General features: G+C 38.6%; 1 protein-coding gene across 1 annotated transcript in view; it reads right to left on the reverse strand.

Annotated features, from left to right (window-relative positions):
- Positions 1 to 21,194, reverse strand: part of ADGRB3 (adhesion G protein-coupled receptor B3) — an 881,864-nt gene extending 860,670 nt beyond the window's left edge. Inside the window, exon 1 of the mRNA XM_052651548.1 lies at positions 20,438 to 21,194. Coding sequence (XP_052507508.1) covers positions 20,438 to 21,194 — 757 coding nt within the window. The remainder of the gene's footprint in view (positions 1 to 20,437) is intronic.
- Positions 21,195 to 25,425: the final 4,231 nt, after the last annotated feature.

Below are 25,425 nucleotides of genomic sequence, written 5' to 3' on the forward strand. Positions count from 1 at the left end.
AGCAAACGTAGGCAATTTAATGAGCATAAGAGTAGCTGCATAGGTTTGGCTGGATAATTTAATTCTATCAACCTCAAATTGAAAACTCCGAAAATATAAAGATTTCTTCAAATATGAAAATGTGATATACGTGTATGCACAATTTACTGTGCAAATTTTTGTCAAATCAAGTTTTTAATTTCTAAAAAGAAAAAAAATGTGATTCCAAAATCAAGAACTACTTTCAACAGAGTTTCAAAATACAAAACTGATGGGGAAATGGTAGAGTTCTAGGTATAAATTATGTAATGAATACAAACTATATTGTATAAAATACACCATTAAAATTACTTCCTAGAATCTAAATAGTATACTTCATATTTATGAAGCTCCGAAAAATTGGAATAACAGAGGTAAGTTAAAAGAAAATATAAATCGTCTAAATTTTTTCTTATCCATTTTAGTTTTTTTATTAGTTTGAATAACTTGTTGAAAACTGATAAAATGATCAAAATAAAAATTTCTTGTTTATTTGACAAACAGGATTATATCATATGTGGGAAGAAACTTATAACATCTTCTTTTATGATATAAATAACACCAATTCTTAGAATTCCAGGTATTAACTTTTTTCTCTTTACATTTTACCCCTTAAAGTGACTAGCAGATCTAAAAGAGTGATTTTTTTACTTTATGAAAGAGTGCTAATAAAGATAGGCAACAAGCACTATTTTCATGATTCCCTTGTAATAAAATTAATGTTCATGCATAAGATATTTTTAACAAGACTAAAAATGATATTTTTATATATGACACATTGTAGTATAAACTTTCTATAATGAATGGATTTATATACTAACATCATTTGAACAGTACTTTTGCAATTTCTATATAGTGTCACAAGAATAAAACCTTTAACTTAATTCAGTGACCCTTAAAACATGGTGCTTAAGAAATACTGAAATTTTGATTTGCATTTCTTTAATAATTACTGATGTTGAGCATCTTTCTATATGTTTATTGGCCACCTGAATATTTTCTTTGGAGAACTGTCTGTTAAGGTCCTCCGCCCAACTGCTGTATGGCAGAAACCCACGCAATGTTTTAAAGCAATTTTCCACCAATTAAAAAATAAATTAAAAAAATAATGACAGAAGAGATATATTTTGACTATTCATGGCTCTTTTTGCCTTGCATAGCACCATTTTGATTTTAAACATTAGATTTTAAGATGCTTTGGGAAAAAACACAATTTCTGAAATGAATGTCCTATGATAACAACTTCAATATCCTCACCAAAAATTCTTTTTACCTTTGCCTTAGCATCATGTTTTTACCTCTCACCACTTTGCTACCCTTGAAGACTTTCACTGATCTTGCCCTAGACTCTAGACTTGACCTTGGCTTTCTAAGTTATTGCCAATTTTGATAATATGAAATAAATTATTCTTCTGAAAATTAACTTAGAGTACTTTCTCCAATTATTTACTGTTTTCACCAAAGTTATTAAGCAGAAATTACATGCAAAGAACCATTCTAAGCTTCTTAGATTAACTGATTGATTTATGTGGTAAATATCATAGCTATTAAGTGACTGAGCTACAATATAAAAGTCTATTTGCTTTTTCACAGAACAAGCCCAATTTAATTATCTGCCAAAACCACAGACTCATCATTTTTGAACCATACTGTGATTGAACTTGAACCAGGTCCCCTTTGCAAATTATGAACCTGTCCCAGTGCCACAACCATCAAAAGTCAAGCCTTTTCTTTCCCTCTGGTACTTTAGTTGAAAAATGTATCACCTCATGCCATTTTAAATCTCTCAAACTGATCATATAGTCTTCACCATTTTTTTGTTTTCTGGTTTTGATTCATCTTTGCCTTGGGGCTTCCCTGGAGGCTCAGACAGTAAAGACTCTGCCTGCAACACAGGAGACCTGGGTTCGATCCTTGGGTCAGGAAGATCCCCTGGAGATGGAAACTGCAACCCACTCCACTCCAGGCATATAGGACCCAAGCTCCCCCTCCAGAGACTGAACCTGTGCCCCTGGCAGTGGAAGCACAATCTCAACCCCTGCACCACCAGGAAAATCCTCAAAGGCCATGTCGCTCTTTTCTTTCTGACCTCCTACAGTGTTTGCTTCTTCTCAACAGTGGCTAAAATCTTAAATACTCTTCTCATCTGTGATATACTAAGTGTACTCCCTATTTCTATTGTATGGCTCTGATTTCAAGGCCAAGAACATGATATATGCAATAAGTACCTGTTCACAATACATGTGAGACCTTACCTGAGACATTTCTTAGAAAGTAAAGTTTCAAAACAGATATTTTGTACGTAAGGTAATTCAACTCAGCAGATCACCTTGAGATATTATGTATATGCCAACAATTATGTACTTGTGAACTATGATATACAAACTACATATAATCTTATTTTTGAAAAATTGTCTTAGGGAAGGAAAATTCCAAGGATCTTTTCCCTTTTTTCAGCAAATCCCTATAGCAAAAGGAAGCAAGAATTAATAGCAGTTAATACTTCCTAGGGTTTGTGAGTGCACTGGAGATCAGTGTAAAAGACGGTCACTGCTGCGTTAACTCTCATTACTCCAGCTGTTAACCAGATGCTCAAAACAAGCAAATTGCCCTGAAATGTTTTTCTAAATTCTTTTTCTTAATCTGCTAAATTATCCAAATGCTAGAATATTTTTAATTATGCACCTAAAGTCCTGCTACAAAATTTGCATGATATAAGAATTCAGAAGTAATTTAAATATATTTTTTGAAATAATATAGTATAAAAATAATTAGTATTGGAGCTGACAGGATATAAGATATATTAATATTATAATAAGACTGTAATATTATAAAATTCAATAAGAAACACATAATAAAAAGTTATGGGAGAATATGTTTTCCTAGTACATACAAACGTGAAAGAAACTCAAGGAAATATAAAAGGTAAAAGGTAAATGAAGAGAAAATGGAAATCAACCTTAAGTCTTCTGATGTGTCTGAACTTTTCAGAGAATTATTTTTCAGTTACTTTTCCATTTTGTTTTGTGACTGACATTTACCTACATAAACTCTGTGAATTCCCCTTTTTTAGAATAAATGGAATAGCTGTTCTTTTTAAGAAAAAAAAAAATTTTATTTTGATTACTTCCTCTCAAGAAACTCTTAAATCCCCAAGACACTGAATCACTACCATTCAGAAGGAAAAGTTAGCATCAGCTTGATTTTCAGTATTTGAAAATTATCACAACTAAGAAAATTCCACAGAGGATGATTTTAGTCAGACTGGATCAGGATTTATTCTTTTTCCTAGTAGGATAGTATTCATTTTCAATGCCCAAGCATATGAAAATTGAGAATTTCAAAAGAACATATCAAAATTAATTTAAAGACAAAGATTAAATATTCTCTGAGCAAGGAATTGAACTTTTCACCTGTTTCTTTTTTATAAATATTCTGTATTTTCTAGTATTAGAGACGTCTAATCTAACTATAACCTATTTTTGTCTCATATAAATGACATCTTCCCAACTTAAAATCATTAACTTATACTAGAAAAGATAACTGTCATTCTAATTTTATTTTGATCTTCTACGATCGTAATTACAGAAAAGATTAAGCACCTCATTGTGTTGATATGGTACTAAGTAAAGTTCAAGGTAATTAAGCTGTAGTTTTTACCAACCATACACTTGAAATCTACGAAATTCATATTTTATAGGAAACTATTAAAACAGACTATACTTAAATCTAAATGAACATTTTATTGTTGCTCAGTCCCTCATCCTCTCTGACTTTCTGCCAGCACAAGGACTGCAGCCCACCAGGCTTCCCTGTGGGAAAGCCTTTACTATTCCCCGGAGTTCGCTCAACCTCATGTTCACTGACTCGATGATTGCAATATAAACATTAAAAGTTGTATATTTATGAGCAGAAAGGATTTCATAAGCATTGGATGTCTCAGAGCAAGTCAAAATCAATACTCCTATTTTCATCACTTGAGGTTTCCTGAGAGAGTTGAGATTGAAGGGTTCTGTGAATAATGGACTCGGTTGGAGAAGAAAGCTCCTTTACTACGGACTCTGACACAGGCGATAGCTTGGGAAAGACTGAGGGCTAGCAGCATTAGCAGATCAGAGGCTACCCAAACACAGGAGGAAACGGACTTTGGAGGAATTAAAATAAAACGTTATACTCTTTAAAAACATCCTATAATTCAAGGATTCTAAGAGTCAAGCACCTTTGCAATTACTCAAAATGTTAAATTGTTTTCATCTGCACAGAGTGAGGGTATATTGTAAGGATTAAAAGAGGGATTATTTCAGCTTTTGCCCTTCTCAGTGTGATCTTGGCAGGTCAGTCAGTCAGCCCTGCTGTGTCCCAGACACCTCATCTGGAAACTGGAGGCAGTAATAACAATACACATCTCACAGGAGTTTTAGAACCTTGAAAGAGTTGAGATCTAAAATTATACTGGACACACAGTAAAGTATCCATTACTCCTATAATTAGAAAATAAACACACAAATAGATTTAAAAATTTACAAAAAACAAAGTTAAAAATTATATAAGCTTGCTGGACTATTTTGTTCCATTTGGATTCTCTTCAAAATATCCATTATGCTTTCTATTAATGGATTTCTAAAGTATACACCCCCTACTGAAGTCAGGCTACCTGAAAAATTTACATTTAGTGGTTAGGTTGCGCAATACCAGGTGTAGGAAGCTCTGAGTCAAAATAAATGCTTTGTTAAACCTGTATTAAGGTTCATTTTTAAAATCTGAATATAGTTTTACTGATTCAGTTTGCTATACTTGTTCAAAAGCACAAAACTGAATGTTTTTAAAAACTGTTTACCAAATATTAGGTTTGCCGAAACTCTACAAGTTGATAAACCATTTCAAGTCGGCATTTTACCTAGTAAATTTGATGCGTAATCCCATCAGAACAATTGCATGTCTGGCTAGCAGATCACATTTGACCTTGGAAATATTCCCAGCTGTGACCTAGAGAAAACAGACTCCAAACTGTTGTCTCTTCAGGACGGATACAAAAATACTTCATGAAATTATGAAGCTCTCTCAGCATGTTTCTTTCCATATTTTACTCTGTTTCAAAATCCACCTTGATGCAAAATTTACCTAATTTGTATTCCTCAAAGATTAATTTCAACTACTTGATATGGCATAGAAATCTTGCTTATTTATACGTAGTCTTTGTCCCCTTGAGAAAATAAGCAGTTCTGTAAAATTACAATTTCTCCCACAGTATTTTTGGCACCGGGGATAAGGTTTTGGGCAAGCATTCATCTCATTCTCCTCCAATGCTAACTCTTGACACAAAAGGGAAGAAAGGATGTGTTTATTTTCAGACTGTTCCTTTGACCAACATGGAGTGGAAAGCTTATTATGAAGTGACTCACTGTACTTCTGATCTTCATCCACAGAAGAGGAAAGCTAGACCTGCACACAATTGAAGTCATACTCAAACTTACAATGGGCAGCTGAAAACTTAAAGCTTGATTACCTAAAAGGCAGCATTAAGAGAAACTGACCACTTCTGCATTTTTCATGCATTTATCTTAACAGTGTTGGGTTGTTTTTTTTTTTGGTACAGAATACATTTTTTAAAAAGAAATGGCATAGAGATGATCTCTATTTCACAGAGACAGAAAATGTGATTTACAAATATGAAGCAAATTGCCAAAGGTCACCAAGCTGGCGGAAGGCAGGGATGGGAATCAAACTAAAAGGTTTGAATGTGCAGCTCAAATTGTCTCTGCTTCCACTGACATCGAAAAGAAAAAGAAGAGCCAAGGGAACAGAGTTTTCCCAAGGACAAATCAGTCTTGTCTGCAAATAAGTCCAACAATCCATCCAACCATCCATGATATTTATTATTGCAGGACAGGGACGTTATTTCACATGCACATATGCCAATGAACTAATGAATTTAATCAAATTTACATAAATAACAATAACATTTTTGGATGCCACTGTTCATTTTCTTAATGGCTTTCATACATGGTACAGTTTTACTTGCCACAGAATCCTATGAGTTTCAGTCAACCAATTTTATTTTCTATAACTGAGTAAACTGGAGCTCAGACTGACTTGCCTCAAGTTATGGCAAATCTCATCCAAAAGGCAGTTATTCAGTCTTCTAAGTGCTCTACTAAATACAAAGGATTCTAGAGAGTTAAAAATATTAGTATCTAATGCCACATTGCTAATTCCTCTTGTTTATAAAGGCAAAAGTAAGTTTCAGAAAACCAAAAGTAAAAGGGTATGGTATTTTAAAAAATATAGTATGGATTTATATTTTATTGATATTTTCTTACAGTAGCCTTTAGAATAAATGTTAAGAAGCAGGCAGCAAGCAAGATATTTTTCTAGGATATCTGACTCTGCTCAGAAGAAAAAAGGGATTCAGTGCAGGCCAGGAGGTAATTACAGATTGCTTCATTTTAAACATGCATACCAGTCATGAGAAACAAATCAGAATACAGATTTTAACTTGACTTAACCAAAAAAATGGGAATCCATTTAAACCATAATGTTATGAGGAAAGGACTCACCCAAGATACAAAAATATTTTCAGGAAAATACCCAGAAGTTGAAGCTGCTTAGGCAGACAAAATACAGTCCACAATGCTTTCTGATTCTGATTTAGAGTGGACCCGGGCCTTTGAGAGAAAATCATCTGGGGGCAATCACTATTTGTCAGACAATCTGTGAATATCACTGGCTAGTCTGTTTTAAGAGGAAAATGATGATGTGGGGAACAGAGTGATTCACTTCTGAAATGAGTAAGAAAGAAGAGATACGGCAGCTTAAGTCAGACTACTTTTCCCAGGAACGTGAAGATTCAGAGGGAAGAAAGGATTAAAGATACAGCGTGTTTTTCCAGAGTGAACGACCCAGAAGGCATTTTAGTTTCTTGGAGGTGAATTAAATAAATTACTTTTTATTACAAATCAAAGTTTTATTTGTTGCACTAAAGAAAAAGCTAATGCAGGGTTTCTAAAGGGTTCCAAAACCATCCAATTAATGAAAGTTCATATTTATTGAGCCTCTATTAAACAGTCCAGGAATCATGTTAATTTTTTGCTAATTACCTCAATCTCTCAAAGAAACTGAGGTTTATAGAAATATGTAATATTCTCCATTAGAGGTTGAGAAAATGAGATTTGAACCCAGGAAGTCTGACTCTTTAATCACTATGAAATGTTGACTTGAAGCAATTTCCATTTTATATTAGGTTCTATAAGGAAATATCTAAATTAGTGGCTGTCAGATGTGTGGGATCTAATATGGAACAAGTTCCGAAGGAAGAAAATAATCAATGATTAAAGAGAATTTGAAAGTGTTACTTTGTTATGACGTGATACATGTAAATTTCCCAGAAATGGAAAAGTGTGCACTTTTATGAATTGACATTTGTTTTCAACTTTTAGAAACCTGATTGGCAAATGATTTTTACTCTTAAATCCTAAGTAAAAAAATTAAATAATTTCTGATAATTAAGAAGATCCACAGAATACTGATCTTAATGTATTTATTAAAAAGGCTCCAAGTGAATTTTCAAAATATCAACTTAAATGTTAAAGCTTACCTTGCAAAAGGCATCTTTATTCTTTGCCATTCCTGTGATCTTCTCAGTAGTGACACTAGTTAGATTTACATCTGGTAAATATTTAGTTAGTAAATGCAGTTTAGCAGGGAATATATCATCAAGCTATTGAGAAAATGCTCATCTTTTCAAATCACATTGCATATAATACCTGTGTTTAATGCCACAGATTCATGCATAAGTGACTGTGTATGTGTGTGTGTCCCAAAGATCAGATATAAAAAACACAGGAAGGAAAAAAATTGATAATTCACTGCATACCTAAATTTTCTTCAGAACACAATATAAAATGGGAAAAAAAAAGAATATATTTGTGCTCAATTTTTTTTTAACTTCTCAACTGCTAAGTGTTCTCTATACCCCCATCGGAGTCCTGGAATGTGTCTCTTATAAGTAACGAGCATATTATAATGAAAACTTGAGGACAGGAGAGTCAGGAAAATAAAGCAAGGCTCAGGCCAGTATAGTAAGATTTTCCCGAGTACCACCAACATTCACTCCTGAGAAGTAGCATTCAGAGGCGTGTTTAAAGTTCACAGCAGCCCAGTGCTCCCTCCCACCTCTCCTGGAAGGGAAGAACGCTTCTCAACATGGCAAAAGCCCACCTACTCACAGGGGAGGTTAATTACCGCTACATAATTAACCTCACAAGAAAATTGTTAAGATTAATGAGGCAGTGCTTACTAAGTGTTTATAAGCTCCCTTTGAACGCCCATAGAAATATTTGTTTACCACAAACACCTACATGTATATTGATAACCGATTCTGTGCAAACTGTTGTGGTACAGGATCTGGGTGAACACACATACATCATGGCCTATGTATCTGGAGGGAAAAGAAGTACCCAAGGAGAAAGCGAAGAAGCGGGGAAAGGAGGAAGCAGGAATGAAGATAAAGGAGGGTGAAGGGCAGGTAACGGGCCACGTTTTCACCTGTCAGTAAGAACCATCAGACCACAAGGAATGTCTGCTACTCAGTTCTTTGACAATCATGACTCAGCAAAAGCCCACGAACACTTTCTAATCTGGGTGAGTTTGAACATATATAAAAATCCAATAGCTTTTAAATGTATGTCAAAAGAATGGTCTCTTGTTATCTAAACGTACAACAGTAACTGAAGTTGCTCTGTCGTGTCTGACTCTTTGTGACCCCATGGACTGTAGCCTACCAGGCTCCTTCGTCCATGGGATTTTCCAGGCAGGAGTACTTCAGTGGGTTGCCATTTCCTTATCCAGGAGATGTTCCCGACCCAGGGATTGAACCCGGGTCTCCCGCATTGTATGCGGATGCTTTACTGTCTGAGCCACCAGGGAAGTCCAAACATACAATGCCTGTAGTTAATTTGCTATTTTAATTAGGCTATGACAATTAAATATTGATAAATTAATACCTAAAATGAGGTCCAGAGTGTCGTTAACAATAAATTGAAATTCAGCTATCCCAGAGTACACTGTAGAATATTCAGGTAGGCGAGATCCTCCCCACAAAATATCACAGACCTGCCTGGCCACCACATCTTCACAGCTGAATTACACAACAGGTTACCAGTGTGCCCTGTCACCTTTTAAAACCATCAGTTAATGCCACTGTGCCCCAATCCTCCCTAACTGAACATTTTGTTATCAGCTAGAATATGCTAGGTTAGGCTGTAGTAACCAAGACAAATCCGAATACCCAGTGTCTTGAAACAGAAATTCCTGGCTCAGCCTTCAGGCCACGGGAGGGGGCTCCTCTCAGCTCACATGGTTAAGGACACAAGCTGCCTGGGGAGGCCCTTCTCTCTGGCACAGGTCCCCTGCCAGAGGCAAAGAGACCACTCTAGTGATCTTACTCCAGCAATGAAATAACCCAACTCAGAAGCAAGCAGTAACACTTCTGCTCACCACTCATTGGCCAGAGCCAGTCACATGACCCCATCCAGGCACAGCTGGTCCAGAAATCAACCCTGACCCATGCCCAGAGAAAGGGAAGGCTAACACTACTGGAAGAGCATTAATAACACCCCAGTGTCCACAGAACAGATGTTAACATGATTTTGGTGGTTGTTTTAATAACCTGCTTCTGTTGCAGATATCCATTATACGTGAACAAAGGACCTCCAAAAAAGTTTTATGCCCTAAAAACTTTAGTTTACTCCAAGATGTTTGACAGTCTGCAGCTGAATGGTTTGGGGAGTCACTAAACAATCAGGAAGATGAGTAACACCCCAAAACAGTATATTTATAAAGATTTAACATGAGGGCTTCTAATTATTCATCAGATAAAGGTCCAAAAGGATCCTAATACAATATCCATATTTATCTGGGTAAACTCCAGTCTATGAGCAAGAGGTATGATTGCAATAAGCGAATTTGCAGGTTTGGAAACCTCAGGTGGAAGAGGCTCGGAATCCAGATGATGAGACAGAAAGATGGACAATTCAGGTACTAGTTCTGAAACACGACACGCAGCCCCAGGACAAACTGACCCCAAGGAAAGAGAGCCCAAGGAAAGTGTTCACAGGACAGGCAGTAGAGACAGGTCATGAGCAGGTCTCTTATTCCACAAGTGTGACAAAAAGCGGAAGAGATGGGGGGGGGGTGTGTGTCTCACCTACGGAGGTGGATTAGGCAAGCTCTGGGCTTCCTGCTCACTTCACCCAAGAAGTTCTATTTTTAATAAACTTTTTCATATATTGACTTTTAATTTGGAAAAAAATTTCCATTGCTAAGGGGGAAAAAAGCTGTATTGATTCATATCCTATACATACTTACTTCTTTTGCATTAATCAGTTCTTGCTACTTAATGGATTAACTTCTAGTCAGCCATATCGCTGTGGTTTCTCTCCCCTCAGGATGCAGAGACCAGTGGCAAGTATATGTAATATTTATTACTGCCTAGAATTCACTTATGCCCTTTATCATCAACTGGACACCAAAATATGGTCATAAGAAAATTCCAGGAAAACCACTAGCCAGAGGGAAGCCATACATTTTTAAGAGAACAGACTGTTAATGTATTACAAGCTAAGGAAGGCAATTAAAATGCTCTCAGTGGTACAAATGGAACCAACAACCGTGCTTCATGGCCATTTACTTCATTGTAGTTGGAAGTAAAGCCCATTGAAAAGGCTGCATTTGGTTAATATCTCAGGCACCACTTAAAAAAATATACATAGTTTGCCCTCTAAGCTACAAAAACCAAGGCCAGCCAAGGAGAGCAGACCACAAGCTGACATTTCTGTAAAGGAAGCTGACCTCTCTGGGAAGCCAAAATAAACTGAAATTTCTCAGCCCACAATGCAGAAGCAGATCTTTGAAAATTCGCCAGATTTATGTGGAAAGATTATATAAAGTAAACAGATTTCTATCTTCTCAAGGTGCCCTCTTTTCCACATTACAATTAGTATGAGGAGCTAACATTAGAAAAAAAATATTTCCAAAAGCATTCACTGTATAATAAATATTTGTTATGTATCACCTATTCAGAAAAATCATAAAGCTGTATATCAACAGAAGGTCAGAAAAAAATAAAGGTTAGCCCACTTGTTTCTTTGGAAGTTATTTTCCTTTTTCCTTCTCAGGACTCTTCTGTGATGTGAAAGGCAACCTAAACACAGAAAAAGAGTTAAAACTGCAATTTTCTTAATGAAATTAAAAGGGTAAACTTAGCTGCCTTGGTTTTTTTTGCAATGAAATGAAAGAAAAAAAAATAAAGTTCTGTGTTAGTCTTGTTTTTTTTTTTTTTTTTTTGCCTTTGCTTGGAGTAGGAAATGGCCACCCACTCCAGTATTCTTGCCTGGAAAATTCCATGGACAGAGGAGCCTGGGGGGCTGCAGTCCGTGGAATCACCAAGAGTGGACACACGCACTTGAGATGTATAATGAAATCAACAGGCAAAAGGATACTTACATTAGCAACTGAAATTCGGTTTTCATTTTATATTTCCACTATTTTAATGATGTAAAATGAAAACTAAATATTAACCTGTCAGGATTTTTTACATTTTATACGTGAGCCTTGAAATGACCAACTCACAAAACTTTCCTTGAATATCCAGGCCAGTTCAAATGTTCTGTGGCCACATCACTGAAAAACTGTATATGAATGTACATGTTATGTAATTTTAAAACAGGCTAAGTAGTCAACAAGTCAACATGTCTTATGGAAAGACTATTGGAGGAGTTCCTAAACTCAATGGAGTTATGAAGATGAACATATACTGATCCTGAGTTAGGATCAAGTGTAAAATAAACCGTGTCAACTAAGCTTCTTAAAAAATAGCCAATTGGTTTTCACTTTGATTAGCTCAACTCTTTCAAGTGAAAGTTGTTCATTCATTTCCGACTCTTTGCGACCCCATGGATTTTAGCCCTTTAGGCTCCTCTGTCTATGGAATTCTCCACGGAAGAATACTGGAGGGGGTTGCCATTCCCCTCTGCAGGGGATCTTCCGGAACCAGTGACAAACCAAGGTCTCCTGCATTGCAGGTGGATTCTTTCCTATCGAGCCATCCGGGAAGCCTAGCTCAATCCTTTCAATTAGTAGGGTTAGCCAACCTGCAACTCTGCAAACGGCTAATTATTACATAAGACTGTTAGCACATTAAAAGGAACGATTTCAGACCAATCTCAACGTAATTAGTTGACAAAATCACATACTCCTGTACCAGTAAATGTCCCAGTAAGAAACAGACGATGTCTTGTAGTAAAGTAATTTGAGAAGAGAGTAAGGCATGGATAAAGCTTGGAGAAACCAGGGAGAGAGTACAGTCCTACGGTTAGAATCAGGACATGGGCCTCAGGAGTGAGAGAAGAGAGTGGTTTCCACAGAATCCAGGGAAGCCCACCCACAGGAGCTGTGACCTTCAAAATAGGAGTGGGTTCTGATCTGTTTCCCACATGTAACAGCATTTCTCAACGTGCAACGCGATAACTAAAAACTAGAACATGTTATTTCTTTAAAGCACAGATTGCCCTAGAGAATGATAATAAAACGAAAATCCAAGATAGACCTTGGTAAATCATCTTTCTAAATCTAGACAGGCTCTGCACTTGAAACACACTGCTCTTTAAACTTAATGTGCTTAGACTGAAAATCAATAGATTTTTGAAACTTACATCACATTTGTTTAAATAATATATACCAAATAGGGGAAAAAAAAAAACCTAATGAATGAAAGTTCTGATTTGTAAAGACAAGTCTATATTCAGTAGTAGAGCAATATACTCTGATTATTGTTCCGGCTGGATACCAGGTAATTTTTTTTTTAATAATTAGATCTATCCAACCATCCTAAATGACTGTGTCTCTTTTACATTATAGAAATGGCATTAAATATAAACTCCAAGAACACTTATGTTCAGTTGAAGTAATGTTCCCATGATACATCTGCAGATTGGAATTCCTTTAGTCAGGTAAGATTTGGACGAGATGATGCTGAGAGGCCCTTATGAATCTGAGAATTTGTGATTCAGATTCAGGTGTTCCAGAAACAGAGAGAAACTCATAGCTCTAAAATTCTGTAGTTTTTCATTTGGACCAGTCTATAGTAAAATGATGAGAAAGGAAAGCCATGGTCTTTAAGGTATAATCGGCCCATGTTGATGGAGCGAATAATAGGTGCCTCACACAGTTACTGCTCAAGTAGAATAATTTGTGCCGCCACAGACCTCTGTGAACTGGAAAGCACTGTCTCAATGTCAGGTTACCTTACATTCTTTAATTTATAAAATGTTTAGCAAAACACTCCACATCTTTATTTTCTTAAAAGTGATACATAGATGAAGTTTTCTCTTTAAAAATAGTTATTAGAGAACAAATTATCTTTATTTATATATGCAGTATAGATACTAATTTTTAATAAAATTTTCATCAAAACTTTAAAAATTATTTTTAAATGGAAGAACACCAATGGAAATGTCATGAAATAGATACTCTATACCATTGACCCAGGAAAGCAAATATTTCTGTGCGCTGTTTCCATCTTTTTAACACATTCATTACTAAAAAGTAATTCACCAAGGTAGACTCTGGTTAGGTCCACAATTGTTTTAATGCTTTTGATTATATCTAAGTGCATGTAAATTGCATCCTCAACACTGTAATCTGGTTCCATCAGTGTTTCAATGTCTTTCCCATACACATATTTGCTCTGTTTTCCTAAACAATTCTCAGTTTTTAAAGAATCTTGGTATCTAGAAGTAATTTGAGAATATAATATCCAAGATTAGGTTAGTGGATAAATTATTTCACTTAATATGGGAGAAACTAAGCAGTAACCATTTTGCCTTCATATTTTATAACACGCTTTAAGCATAAGGGATGTGTCATAAGGGGAAAATGCATATCAGCAAACATGTCCAATTTCAGAAAAGATTCCTATTCAGGGAATTATTTTTGAGACAAATAGCTCCACACTAATGTTATTTACTATGCATTTGTTACTTATGGCACTTTCTGTGCAAACTAGAAACATATTACTTTATTAAGAATATCTTATTAATAATAAGAAGAAATATATTAACCTTTAATAGATAAGTATTAGCTAGGTCATTCTCTGCATATGAGCAAAATTCCTGAATGACAGTTGAAAGATAATGGAAAATAGAGCATTTAGCATTTAATTGATCACAGAATAGTTAGCATTTTATGCAGTCTTATAGATGGCATTCTGTAATTCAACTTTAAGAAAACATCAGAATCTTCAAATGAGTTCTAACAAATTTTTAAATTTGTTTTCAATATCTGAATATATAAGCCTTTGGAGGACTCTGAGGGCTCATTAGTCTATAACAACTAAACACAATTCAGTGAAAAAAATTCCAAAAATGTTCTACTTCTTTCCAAATGATTTAATATAGATTTAATTGTTTCAGGATAATTCCTTTTCAAAACAGAACTAAAAACATGAATTTAATTTTGCATAATGCAGCAAAGAGTAAAACACTTGGAAACTCCTTGATTTACATTTAGACTTTACAGACTTTAAAAAGGATCAGCAATGATATCCAGAGGACAGCTTCCCAGCCCTGGGATGACTCACATTCACTGGCTTGATCTATTTGATGTATTAGTCATGCCTCCATCAACACAAACGTATCCAGATGCGACCTTTTCTTTACATAATACAAAACAGACATTCAGTCAACAAATGACCCTTTGTTAAATGCCCTAAATTCCTAAACAAGTTTTATATGGTAATCTACTTCATTAGTTATTATCAATCTTCTATCATTTATAGCCAAAAGATAAGAATAAAAAAGAGGTGTCAAAAACTGAATTGAGGGCCTAGCAAAACTTGAGGATTAGACCAAGCACCTTCCATATGCAATCTCATCTAATTCAGCACTTCACTACAGTACAGTCAAGCTCAGTGAAGCACTGTCCCTTGTCCAGGATGCTACAAGGTGGCTGAGTCACTCTCAGGACCCAAGGACATCTCATATCAAAATACACCTTTCATTTCAATTCAGTGACACACTTAGAAAAACTGAACACCTCTCTGATCTATATTAGTTAATTGAATTAGTAAGAAATTTCCACAGGGCTGACAGGAACTAAAATATTCCAAGCCATTAATTTCATTAGTTTTTTGGGATAATTTTTTTTTTAACTACATGTCACATCCTGTTCTCTTGTACCCTGAGGAATAAGCATTTCTAACAACCCAAGAAGGGAAGCGAGGACACAGAAGAGGTTCTCAGGTGAAGGTGTGGATTCAAACCCAGCTCATGGTATTTCAAAAAAGTAACAAATGTTGATTTTTTTAAGAAACTATGATTTCAGATCCAAGGGCCAGATGACTTGATCTGTATTTGTAGGTAACACAGGTCAAACTGACTCTAAGGAACCCTGTATTTACTAACGTATTTCGTTTAACAATAAAATCACTTCTATTAGGAAATGAAGTATAGGAATACATGAAGTTGGAATCTAAATAAATGAAATTCCCATCTCAGTTTTGAAGAAAACTAATGTGTAGCACATTTATCTGCAACTAACACTAAAACTGGAATGATACACATGTGTACACACAGATTTTTCTGTTAATATTTTAATTTACTGCCTCCAAAAAAAGTTGCCATATAATGGAGTTTTCATTAATACTACATATCTGAGCCAGTCCCTAAACTGCTTGACAAAATTCTGAAATGGCAAAAGTAAAAATTAGGGCCTGTTACTTGGCCAGGCCTAAAATTTTAGTAGTATTCTACTATTACTATACATATAGATCATAATCAGGAATAAGTAACAGAAGCTCAAAATGGCATCCAAATATTCTTCCTCTTTCTTGGAAAGACTTTGCATATGTTTCTCTTCAAAGTGTGGAAAAAAGATTTGGAAAATGTCATTTCTGGATAAGAACTGCTAGAGCCAGAAGAAAAAAACACAGATAGAAATGAAGAAAATTTTAAAAAAACAGGTAAAAATTGGCAAATTTTCTTACTACTGTTTTTGTAGACAGCTGTATATAGAAAGTTATATTTATCGCTAATCTATTATAAGAAATGCATATGGAACTAACACTATTTCTCAATGACTCCATTCTTGTTGTGCTTTTAAAAATGTTATTAGACAATACTTTGAGATAAGGAGCTGGCTAAATAACACCTTAATTGTACTGGAAATGTTATAAATGTTATTAACCTCAATTTATTGGTATATTTCTTATTTAAATTTTATATTTTGTTTAGCTCACTTCACATTCATTTCAACCAATCTTTATTGAAGCTCTGATTAGACTGCTAGACAACTGGAAGACCAAGTCTGTACACTTGAAGAACTCACAAGACTAGCAGAGGAAGACAGAAAAATAAATGGAAATTTCAATGCCATATGATAGAAGCTAGAACAGAAGTACAGTGTGTGCAAAGGGCTATGGGTCCAGCCAAGGGGAAGGGCAAACTGACAAGATACCACTGACTCAGGAGATCTCTGTACATTCTGATACAGGGTGGGATCACTGCATTCAAAAAGGAAGTAAGAGCCAGGAGGCTAAAGAAGCAAGGGAAAAGTGAGTAAAAGAGTGATGAGGCAAAAAAAAAAGTAGAATGAAATGAAAACACTTGAAATTGAAGAGACACAGAACTTGCTCTGGGTTTGTGCCTACAAGCTCAAACACACACACACACATACAGGCTAGACTTTATACAGGCACATGGTGAGACTTCCTTTGGGTGGATGATTATCGAGGATTAGCAGGGGCAGAATGAAAAGACAAGGAAGTGTGTGTGTTCAGATTTCCTGGAATCTATACAGGGATCCCAACTCCCTGCACATAAGTAGCGCCATTGATGTTAACTAGGAAACAAAGCTTCCATTAAGGCTTATTACATGATTTAGACACCCTGGTATGCAATTTCTCTCTCTTAACTCTTTTAATTATTTAAGTGAAGTAGTAAGAAATAAGATCATATATGATCTTTTATACTTTAGCTATATAGTTAAGGATCATCTGTGGTAAAAGAAAGGTATAAAACATATTAAAGACCTCATGAATAAATACCAGTCTTGCCCCTAGTCACATCTGAAAAAGAGGTAAACAGCAATGTTACTTTAGTTTTCTTTTAAAAACAGGTATATAGACTGTACATAAACAGTTCTTTAATAACTGCCTGAAATAAGACATTATTTTCAAGAGAGTCCCTTTTGCTGATTTACTAGACTTTCAAAATTAAACATAAAAATTAGGAAATGACAGCTAAGTTTCTATAATCACATGGCACCCTCAAATCTGTGAAATGTGATCTTAAATAAGAAAATATTTAAATATAATAAAATTCACACTTTAATGAAGCATTATTTAACAATTTACTTTTATAATATATTCAAGATAACACCTGTAATTGTCAGTGTTGTCATTTCAAACAGTAATAGTCTTCTTACTGTTTTCTGGCTATGAAATTCTTAAGTACATGAATGTTTGTTTACAAACATCTTAGTAGAAATCCTATCTCAAAACTGACATTCTATTGCTGGGAGCCTATAGTTTTCTCAAATACAACTAAATATGATAACTCCCATGGACAGATACAAAATATTCAGTATTCAGCATATCTTTTACCATCACTAGCAGCATTACATAAAAAAATTCTGAAACTGTATCCACTGAGCCTAAAGACCATTCTGTCAAATTTGTGCCACCTCTGTGACATAATACACTGGAAAATAGTTCTACTCAAGGCTTCTGAGTCAGTACTGAAAACAGCAAATAAAATGGGAGGCAAAAACTATGGAAGATAAACTTGTAAATATTCCCCTTATGATTTACAGGATAGTTTACTTTTCACAGAAAATAGAAATCATAAAGTAATATACAAGTGGGACTTTTAAAATCCCATTTTAGAAGTTGAGATTACATGTTACCAAATACAATGAAGACATTTTGGAATTAAATTAGATACAAGTAGCACCACTGTATGTAATTATTACATATAGCCCTCAAGCCCTGTGAATATCATTATTATCATTATTATATTATTCAAAATAGTATTAAACAATTATTTCTTAAGATTTTACATGTCATTTGTATTGACTAAGATTTAATGTACTTTTTGCATAATCTGACTAAATTAAGCATCTGCAGATTTTCACATTCCTTTCCTACAATGTAACATGGCCTGAAAGGCCTTCTTTGAATGAAGTAAGGAGTACTATATACATATTTTATAGGAATTACTTACAAATGCATCAGCCACAATTATGTCATCAGGAATTACTTATCCTTATCTTTCTGACTCAGAACACCTAAGCAATTCAAGACCACAACTGTAGAAGACAGAGGCTGTACAATTCTACTGATATAGCACATACTCTTCCCCTATTATATAAACTTTTCCTCTTCAGCTCTATTAACATGTTAACAATTTTAAAACAATCACTGATTTCTCTATGGAGGCATTTCTTTCTCATTTCACCAGCTAATTAGCCAAAAGAAGCATATTGCCTCCCCTAGGATTCAAACATCTAATGTCTAAAATCACTCTTAGTCATTTACTGAAACGAATGACAATCTAGTCCAACTTCTATAAATCTCAGCCCTTTCCTAACCCACACCTCATGATCATGACTAGCAAAATCTCTAAAAATCATACTCAGTGAGCACACAACAACTTTGGTTTTGTCACTTGCTACCATTCACAAAAAAAAGGGTTGTATATATACCAAGATTCTTTTTCCACTGTCATCAGCAGTCAATTTGATGATAAAATTTTAACCACTGAAGATACAAATTTTCTCCATTTTCTTAGAACAGCAATAAAACAGACAAGCAAAACCTAGATTCTGGTGTTAATTGTCTTATTAGCCAGCTTATAACATCACACTTTCCTCATGTACTATAGCTTCTTATTCTAAGGGACACTAATCGGTTTTAAATGGTGTTAAATACCATCCCTGCAGTTGCAAGTGCTTCTCTGGGATTTTTACTAGAGAAAAGAACTCCTGTAATTTAAAACCACTTTGCTTTCTTCAGTCACAGCTGTTAGGGAAACACTGACCTGTAGAAATCTTAAAGGTTTTATACCCTTCTCCCAGCGCCATTAGTCTGAATTTATTTCCTAAGGCTTCTTTGCCCCGAGTGCCATGCCTCTTCCATAATTCCCATCCCCCAAAAGGCTTTCAGCAGAAAAATCAAGGCTTTTTGCTGGTTAAGCCATTTTCTTTTTTTTTCCCCACCGCCCCCCCCCCCCCCTTACAAAACCTTGGCTACTCTTAAAATTCTCCAACAACGTGTCAATTTTATGTTGGCCACAAAGACAACTTCTGTTGGGGGAGGAGAGCAAGGAGGGACTGGAGCTTGGCTGTCCCTTTCCACAGACAGAGATCTTTGTGGCAATCAGAAAACATTTCCTGCATAAAAATTCAACATGCACTCTGGGTGCAGGGTTGGGGAGCAAGAGAGGCTAGATACCAGCCGTGCCCTCAAATGAACAGAATGCATCCAATAACCTTCCAAAGGGGAAGGCCGTTTTCTCAAAATGTGCCAGCTTTCCAACCTTATTAAACATAATCCACAATCTCAGATCCTGGGGCAGCTTCCCCACTAGTCTGCGTCAAGTTATAAATCACTCCTGTACTTTTCCCCTTTTCTTCTGCATTTCCGCTGCACGGCTTTCCATCTAGCTCGGCTCTGACAAGCTCAAGAGGGGACCAAGAAGACAGAACCAAAAGTCATGCTAACGGGGTACCAGGTCTTGCAGGACCTGCCTGTGTTCGTTTGTAACCTCACAGTCTAGACTTCCAGTGGGCTTCTGTTGACCAAGAGCCTGTACGGGACTCACTGTGCAAAGCATCTTTGACACAATGCTGGGTCTCTGGGGGGAGGGGCACCCTTGCCATCCCATGTGGGGGAGTAATTTGGTCCACATCGACATGCCACTGAATCTGTGTCACCTCTCAGTAGCTTTTCCAACCCAGAAAGAGGCCGCAGATGAGACAGTGGGCTGAAGCCCCAGCGAGAAGCCTACAGATCCACTCCCAGGTCTGAGTGTCTCCGTCTCCCCCAGGGGCTGCAGCCTAAGAAAGCAATAAAGCATCACCCCCCAAGCCACCCACCTCCATCTCAAACTGACTCCACATTTTTGCACCTATTTTCCCCTGAACATTCCCACTGGCATCTAAGAGCAGGTTGCTGAGCACCACCCCACCCTGCCACCCGTCTAAAACCTTGAAACATAAAACTAGCTTGAGAGACCAGTGAGGACCACAAATCAATCCAGAGGTGACCCAGGGACATGGCAAGGATCCGGCTGGCATGGGACACAGCACGTTTCCGCCCTGTCGCCCCCCCGCCCCCGCCCAGGCACCCCCTCTTGGCTGACCTTACCTTCTTTGGGCGGTCGCTTGGCCTCCCTGGTAAGATTGCAGACCTGGGTGGTTTGCAGCTCTTGGGTCAGGCAGCCCTCAGTCTGCTCATTCAGGGGCAACACCACGTTATTTAACAAAACCAGTGCCTGGTCGTCGAGCCCCCACTCTCCCAAGTGCTGAGGGCAGGTGCACTTTGTATACATGATCCCGCAGGACTCCGTTCTCCCATTTTCTGACTTTAAGCAGCTCTCCAACCAAGTGCATAACACATGACAACCAAACTGGCTCGGGCTCACCTTGTTCAACACCAAAAATTCAAAAAAAGATTTCTGATCTTCTTCCCCTTTTTTCTGTAATCCTGGGAAATCGGTTGGAAAGACCCGACGTATTTGAATAAAATTTTTGTCATACTGTAGAAAAACGAAAGCATTCTTGGATTCGCAGAGTTGCATTATAGAATGATTCTTTCTTAAAAGATCCTTGATTTTTTCATGGGAAAAATGATCAAACTGGTAAGCCAGGAGGGAAAAGTTAGAGCAGCTAAGGTCCTTTTTGGAAAATTTCAGGTAAATGCTATATTTGGTTGGATCTGGATTTTCCAGCGTCCAAGTGCAGTTTGTAAAGTTTTTGGGAAACATTTCACTTACAGAATACGATCCATAAATGACTCCCTTCACCAAAGTTGAACACCAGAAGTCTTGGGCAGCATTAAATCCAAACATAACCAGGAGATAGGTGGAAAATATATAAATCAGCAGGTTACGAACAGCCTTCATCCTATGTCATTTGGCCTGTAAAAATGGCAATGAAAACGTAAAATGCAAGTAGGAGTCTACGCACATTGATAAAAAGAAACTCCTTCCAATATTACAGCCAGCTGTTTTCAAGATTTCAGTAAAAAAGCGTTTTTTAAAAAGGGCAGGTAATTTTTTTATAATGCCATAAAACTATCTGTTGCTGTGTGAACAGCGCCCTCACGTGGTCCTTCGCAATGGCCAAATTCTCTACATTCAATTTAAAAATAATATTCAATAGATTACTAATAGGAATGCTCTTATCTACCAACATTTCCTTCAAGTGCATTATGATTCTATTGAAAGAAGAGGAAAACTCTGCTTTTTAAATATAACAACCTAAATTTTAATTTCTGAGATATTGTTAACTAACCTAGACAAACCTTTTCTGCCCCTCAGCTCTCTGCCTGCAATAAACAACATCACACAAAATCTGATAATCTGGGAACAGCTGTCGTCATATTATTTCTTTTCTTTTAAATGTGAAAAGCACGTATGACAAATGATACCTCAATTTTAAAAGCACAAATCGTAATTGGTTGCAGCTGAAACACCATCGCCCAAATGCTCCTACTTGTCTTTGCAGGGGCCACTATGTGAACTGATGGGAAATTCCTATGCAAAACTACAGGCATTCATGTAGATTAATAGAATTTGTAAACTATCATCCGAGAAAGGGCAGATACAGAAGGAAGACTTGTTTTCGGACATCATCATTGAGAACCACGATTTAAGGCAGTCATTTCAATGTGACATGCCTCCTGGGATACATAAAGTAGACCATTGTATTAGTATCTGTTTCCAAAGGCGGTACTAGTGACTAATCCCAGAACCACAGGAACTGATCTGGTTTCAGTCTTTTTTTTTTTTTTAATTAGGGTGATTTTACCTAGAGTTATCTACTGTAATTTAACATTTACACATGGTAGATATAAGAATTAGCATTATCTCTTCTAGCAGATTTCAATTACTGAATTGTTGCTATGTCTACAATAACAGCTCCAAAGCTCTTTTCTTTTCCCCCTCTATTTTTTAACTTGGCCTTACATAATACAGTAATTCTTGGTTATATTTACCTCTGTAAGTTGTTATCCAAAAGTAACTTGAATCTTTTTCAGCTTTAACCTTTAAGAAGTTATTTCTTAGAATAAATGACACTGCTTTTTTGCTTAGCCTTTGAGCTGAGAAAAGTGATGCCAAGTTAATTTTAAAAGTCTTTAGGCTGCAGTCTCTTCCACTGTTCTGTAAACAGAGACAGACATACAGACATATAGATAGTTAAGACTTTTCATGTCTTTGCCTGGGTCCTCTCTGAACCAAAGGATAAAACCCTCTTCCTCCCCATTGCATAACACACACCAGTGCATGCACACAAAATCCAGTTTTGAAGTCCCTGAAGACAGATCTGCAATCCCCAGATCATGATTCCAATTCTATGTCTTCATATAAGCAAAAACAACTCCAATTCTAAATCTCCATATAGCAGCAGTTTAAAATAACATCAGAATTGCTGGGACTATCAAAACAGTGTTCTCTGATTCAAACATACAGCTCAATGAATAATGCATTTTCTTCTTGAGAAAATAAAGCCAAAGAGGATGTAAAGGTTAAAAAATAGGGACAGTTATAGGAAATTCTAGAAATAATCCCCCCTTTTTCCCCCTGCTGTAGCACTTTGCAGGCAATGCAGGTCTGCGCAGTGTTCTTCAGGATAGAGTGTAGGCGTTGAGCCCAATGTGACAGTGAGTGTCTAAATTAGGAATTCCATCCATGAAAGGGGGCTTCATTTTATAATCACTAACTCAAAAAGAGGTCGTATTTCTTTTCCTAATGAAACCCGGTACTTTTGCTTCCATCTATTTGACTGTGCATGTCTGCATTGCTGTGCCCATCAAAGATGAGAAACAGTGGATAAAAGGCTCTGATTTCATTCTTCGAGCCTACTCAAGAAAGCCCCCTCAATATAACGCTCTTTATTTCGATCACTGGTATACTCCTTCGCGTACGGAGTCTTCTTTTATTCTACATAATCACAAATGGATCGCCGAACTCTGTTACCCCCACCACCACCCCCATCCCCCGCCAATCCCCGACTGCAGGGCCACTTCCAACAATTACATCTTTCTCTTTAAGAAAGAAAGAACCGGGTTGCGGGTGTGTAAGGGGCCCGGCCTCCGAGGATTCAAGGATGTGCCATTTATTTATTTATTTTTCTCCTGCTGAGAGGCAAACTGGCGTTTAGTTTAGCTCCCCTCAAAACTGATTTTCTGGGTGACACTTTAGTTTAGTCGAACATAGACGGCGCCATCACTCCACTGATTTTTTTTTTCTTTTTCCCCCAATAGAAGACCCACGGCCTCCCCTTATCTTAACTTCCTTTTAACCTAACATTTCCCCCCACAAAATGACCCCGATCACACGCAACCTCCAGATGTTCCAGGTCTCTCAGCCTATCCCTCCTGACCGAGCACATCTCTGGAAAATGAGACTTGCCTAACTTTTCAACTGCGGCGTTTAAGTCAATGGAGACCGTCAGGTCTGCTCGCGGCCCCTCCATCCGCCAGCAACAGCCTTGCCTTTCCCGATCCTTCCTCCGCAACACCCCCTCCCCGGGGGGAAAGCTGGTGGCTAGCGACCCTGGCGGAGGGAAGGTGACCCCCGGACCCCAGTCCTTACCTTCCTCCCGGAACGCTCGGGGCGCCTAAGGCAGCAGCGCAGGCACGCGTCCCAGCAACAACGACGGAGAGACGCCCCTTCGGTCCCGAGCCCCGGAGCCCATCTTTCCCCGGCTGAGCTTAGAAAATCAGGATGGATTTATTTTTTTTTAACGCGCACATAAGAGAAGTAAAAGAACGCGGGGATCGGGGGTGGGGGGAGAGAGAATCAAAGAGGGGAGGGCTGGAGGAATAAAAGCCCCCCAGGAACCCGGAGCCTACGCCGTAGCCAAGTGAATCCAACCTCCCACCGAGGCGCCGGCGGGAGCGGGGAGAGCCCCCCGAAGACAGACGCTAAGGAATTAAAAAAAAAAAAAAGGAAGTGGCTTCATAGCCACTGGAGCTGTTTTTCCAGACCTGCCCCCCCACCCGCCCCCGCCCCCAGCAAAGCAATCGGCCAGGAAGCGCGCCGAGCAGAGGCGGCGGCGCGGCCGATGCGCCGGGGCGGCGGGTTCACTCCGCGGGCGCCCGCGGCCGCCTCGGGAGGCTGGGGCTCCTGCCTTCCCCTCTTCCCGTTCTCCTCCCGCCCCTCCGTCTCCCCCCGCCCCCCAGCCCGCAGGTACTGATGAGAGGAGCGGGGTAGAAAAAAAAAAAGAGCCTTGGTTGGGGATGCTGGTGATGTCGGAGAGCCGTGTGAATGCCGGGCGAGGAGGGAGGCGAGAGGGGAGCCAGATAGTAAAGCTCTGTGTCGGGCGTGCGCGCGCGACGCTCGCTCTCCCGGGCGCGCGGCGGCCGGAGCGCGCGGCCCCCAGGCGCGCGGCGGGCCCCGCGTGTGCTCGGCGGCGACGGGAAGAGCGCGCGCCGCCCCCCCGGGCGCGCGCCGGGCCCCCGCGTGTGCTCGGCGGCGCGCGCGTGCAGCGCGCCGCGCCCGGAGGCGGCCCGGGGCCGGTACGGAGCTCCTCCTGGCGGGGCGCGGGCGGCGGGAGGGTCGCGCGCGGGGGGACGGAGGGCGGCGCGCCAACCTCCGGGCCGCGGTGCCCCTCACGTCACCGCTGCTTCCAGCCCGCACATCCCGGGAGCGCGGCTGTCTGCGCCTGGGAGGTCTGTGCACCTGCAGTTCCCAGCGCCGCTGCCGGCGGGGACTGATCGCCCTAGGGAGGCCAGGCCCGGGCTGCGGAGCGCGGGAAGGCGACCCCCGGGGCTGGGGCGAAACTGCCGCACTAGGTCGCCTTTCTCTCTCTCTGTCTCTGTCTCTCTCTCTCTTTTTTTTTTTCCCAGCGCCGACCTGTCGCAGCTTTTCCTTTCCGCACCTGGACTCGGAGGGATGGATCTCCCACCGCGGAGGGGCAGGTCTCGCCCCCCGCAAACGGCGCGCGTACCCGGGAGGAACAATACTAGTTTGTGGGTTTTTTTTTTTTTTCCTCTGCGAGTCTGCAATTAACATCTTACTCGTTCTGGCTGATACGGCGACCGAGGTTGGGCGTCTGCTTTGCTTTTCTTCATGGCGATGGGATCGTGCCTATGGGGTCGAAACTTTTGTTTTCTTAATGCATCCAGTT

This window comes from Budorcas taxicolor, chromosome 14, assembly GCF_023091745.1.
Source record: "Budorcas taxicolor isolate Tak-1 chromosome 14, Takin1.1, whole genome shotgun sequence".
NCBI lineage: Eukaryota > Metazoa > Chordata > Mammalia > Artiodactyla > Bovidae > Budorcas > Budorcas taxicolor.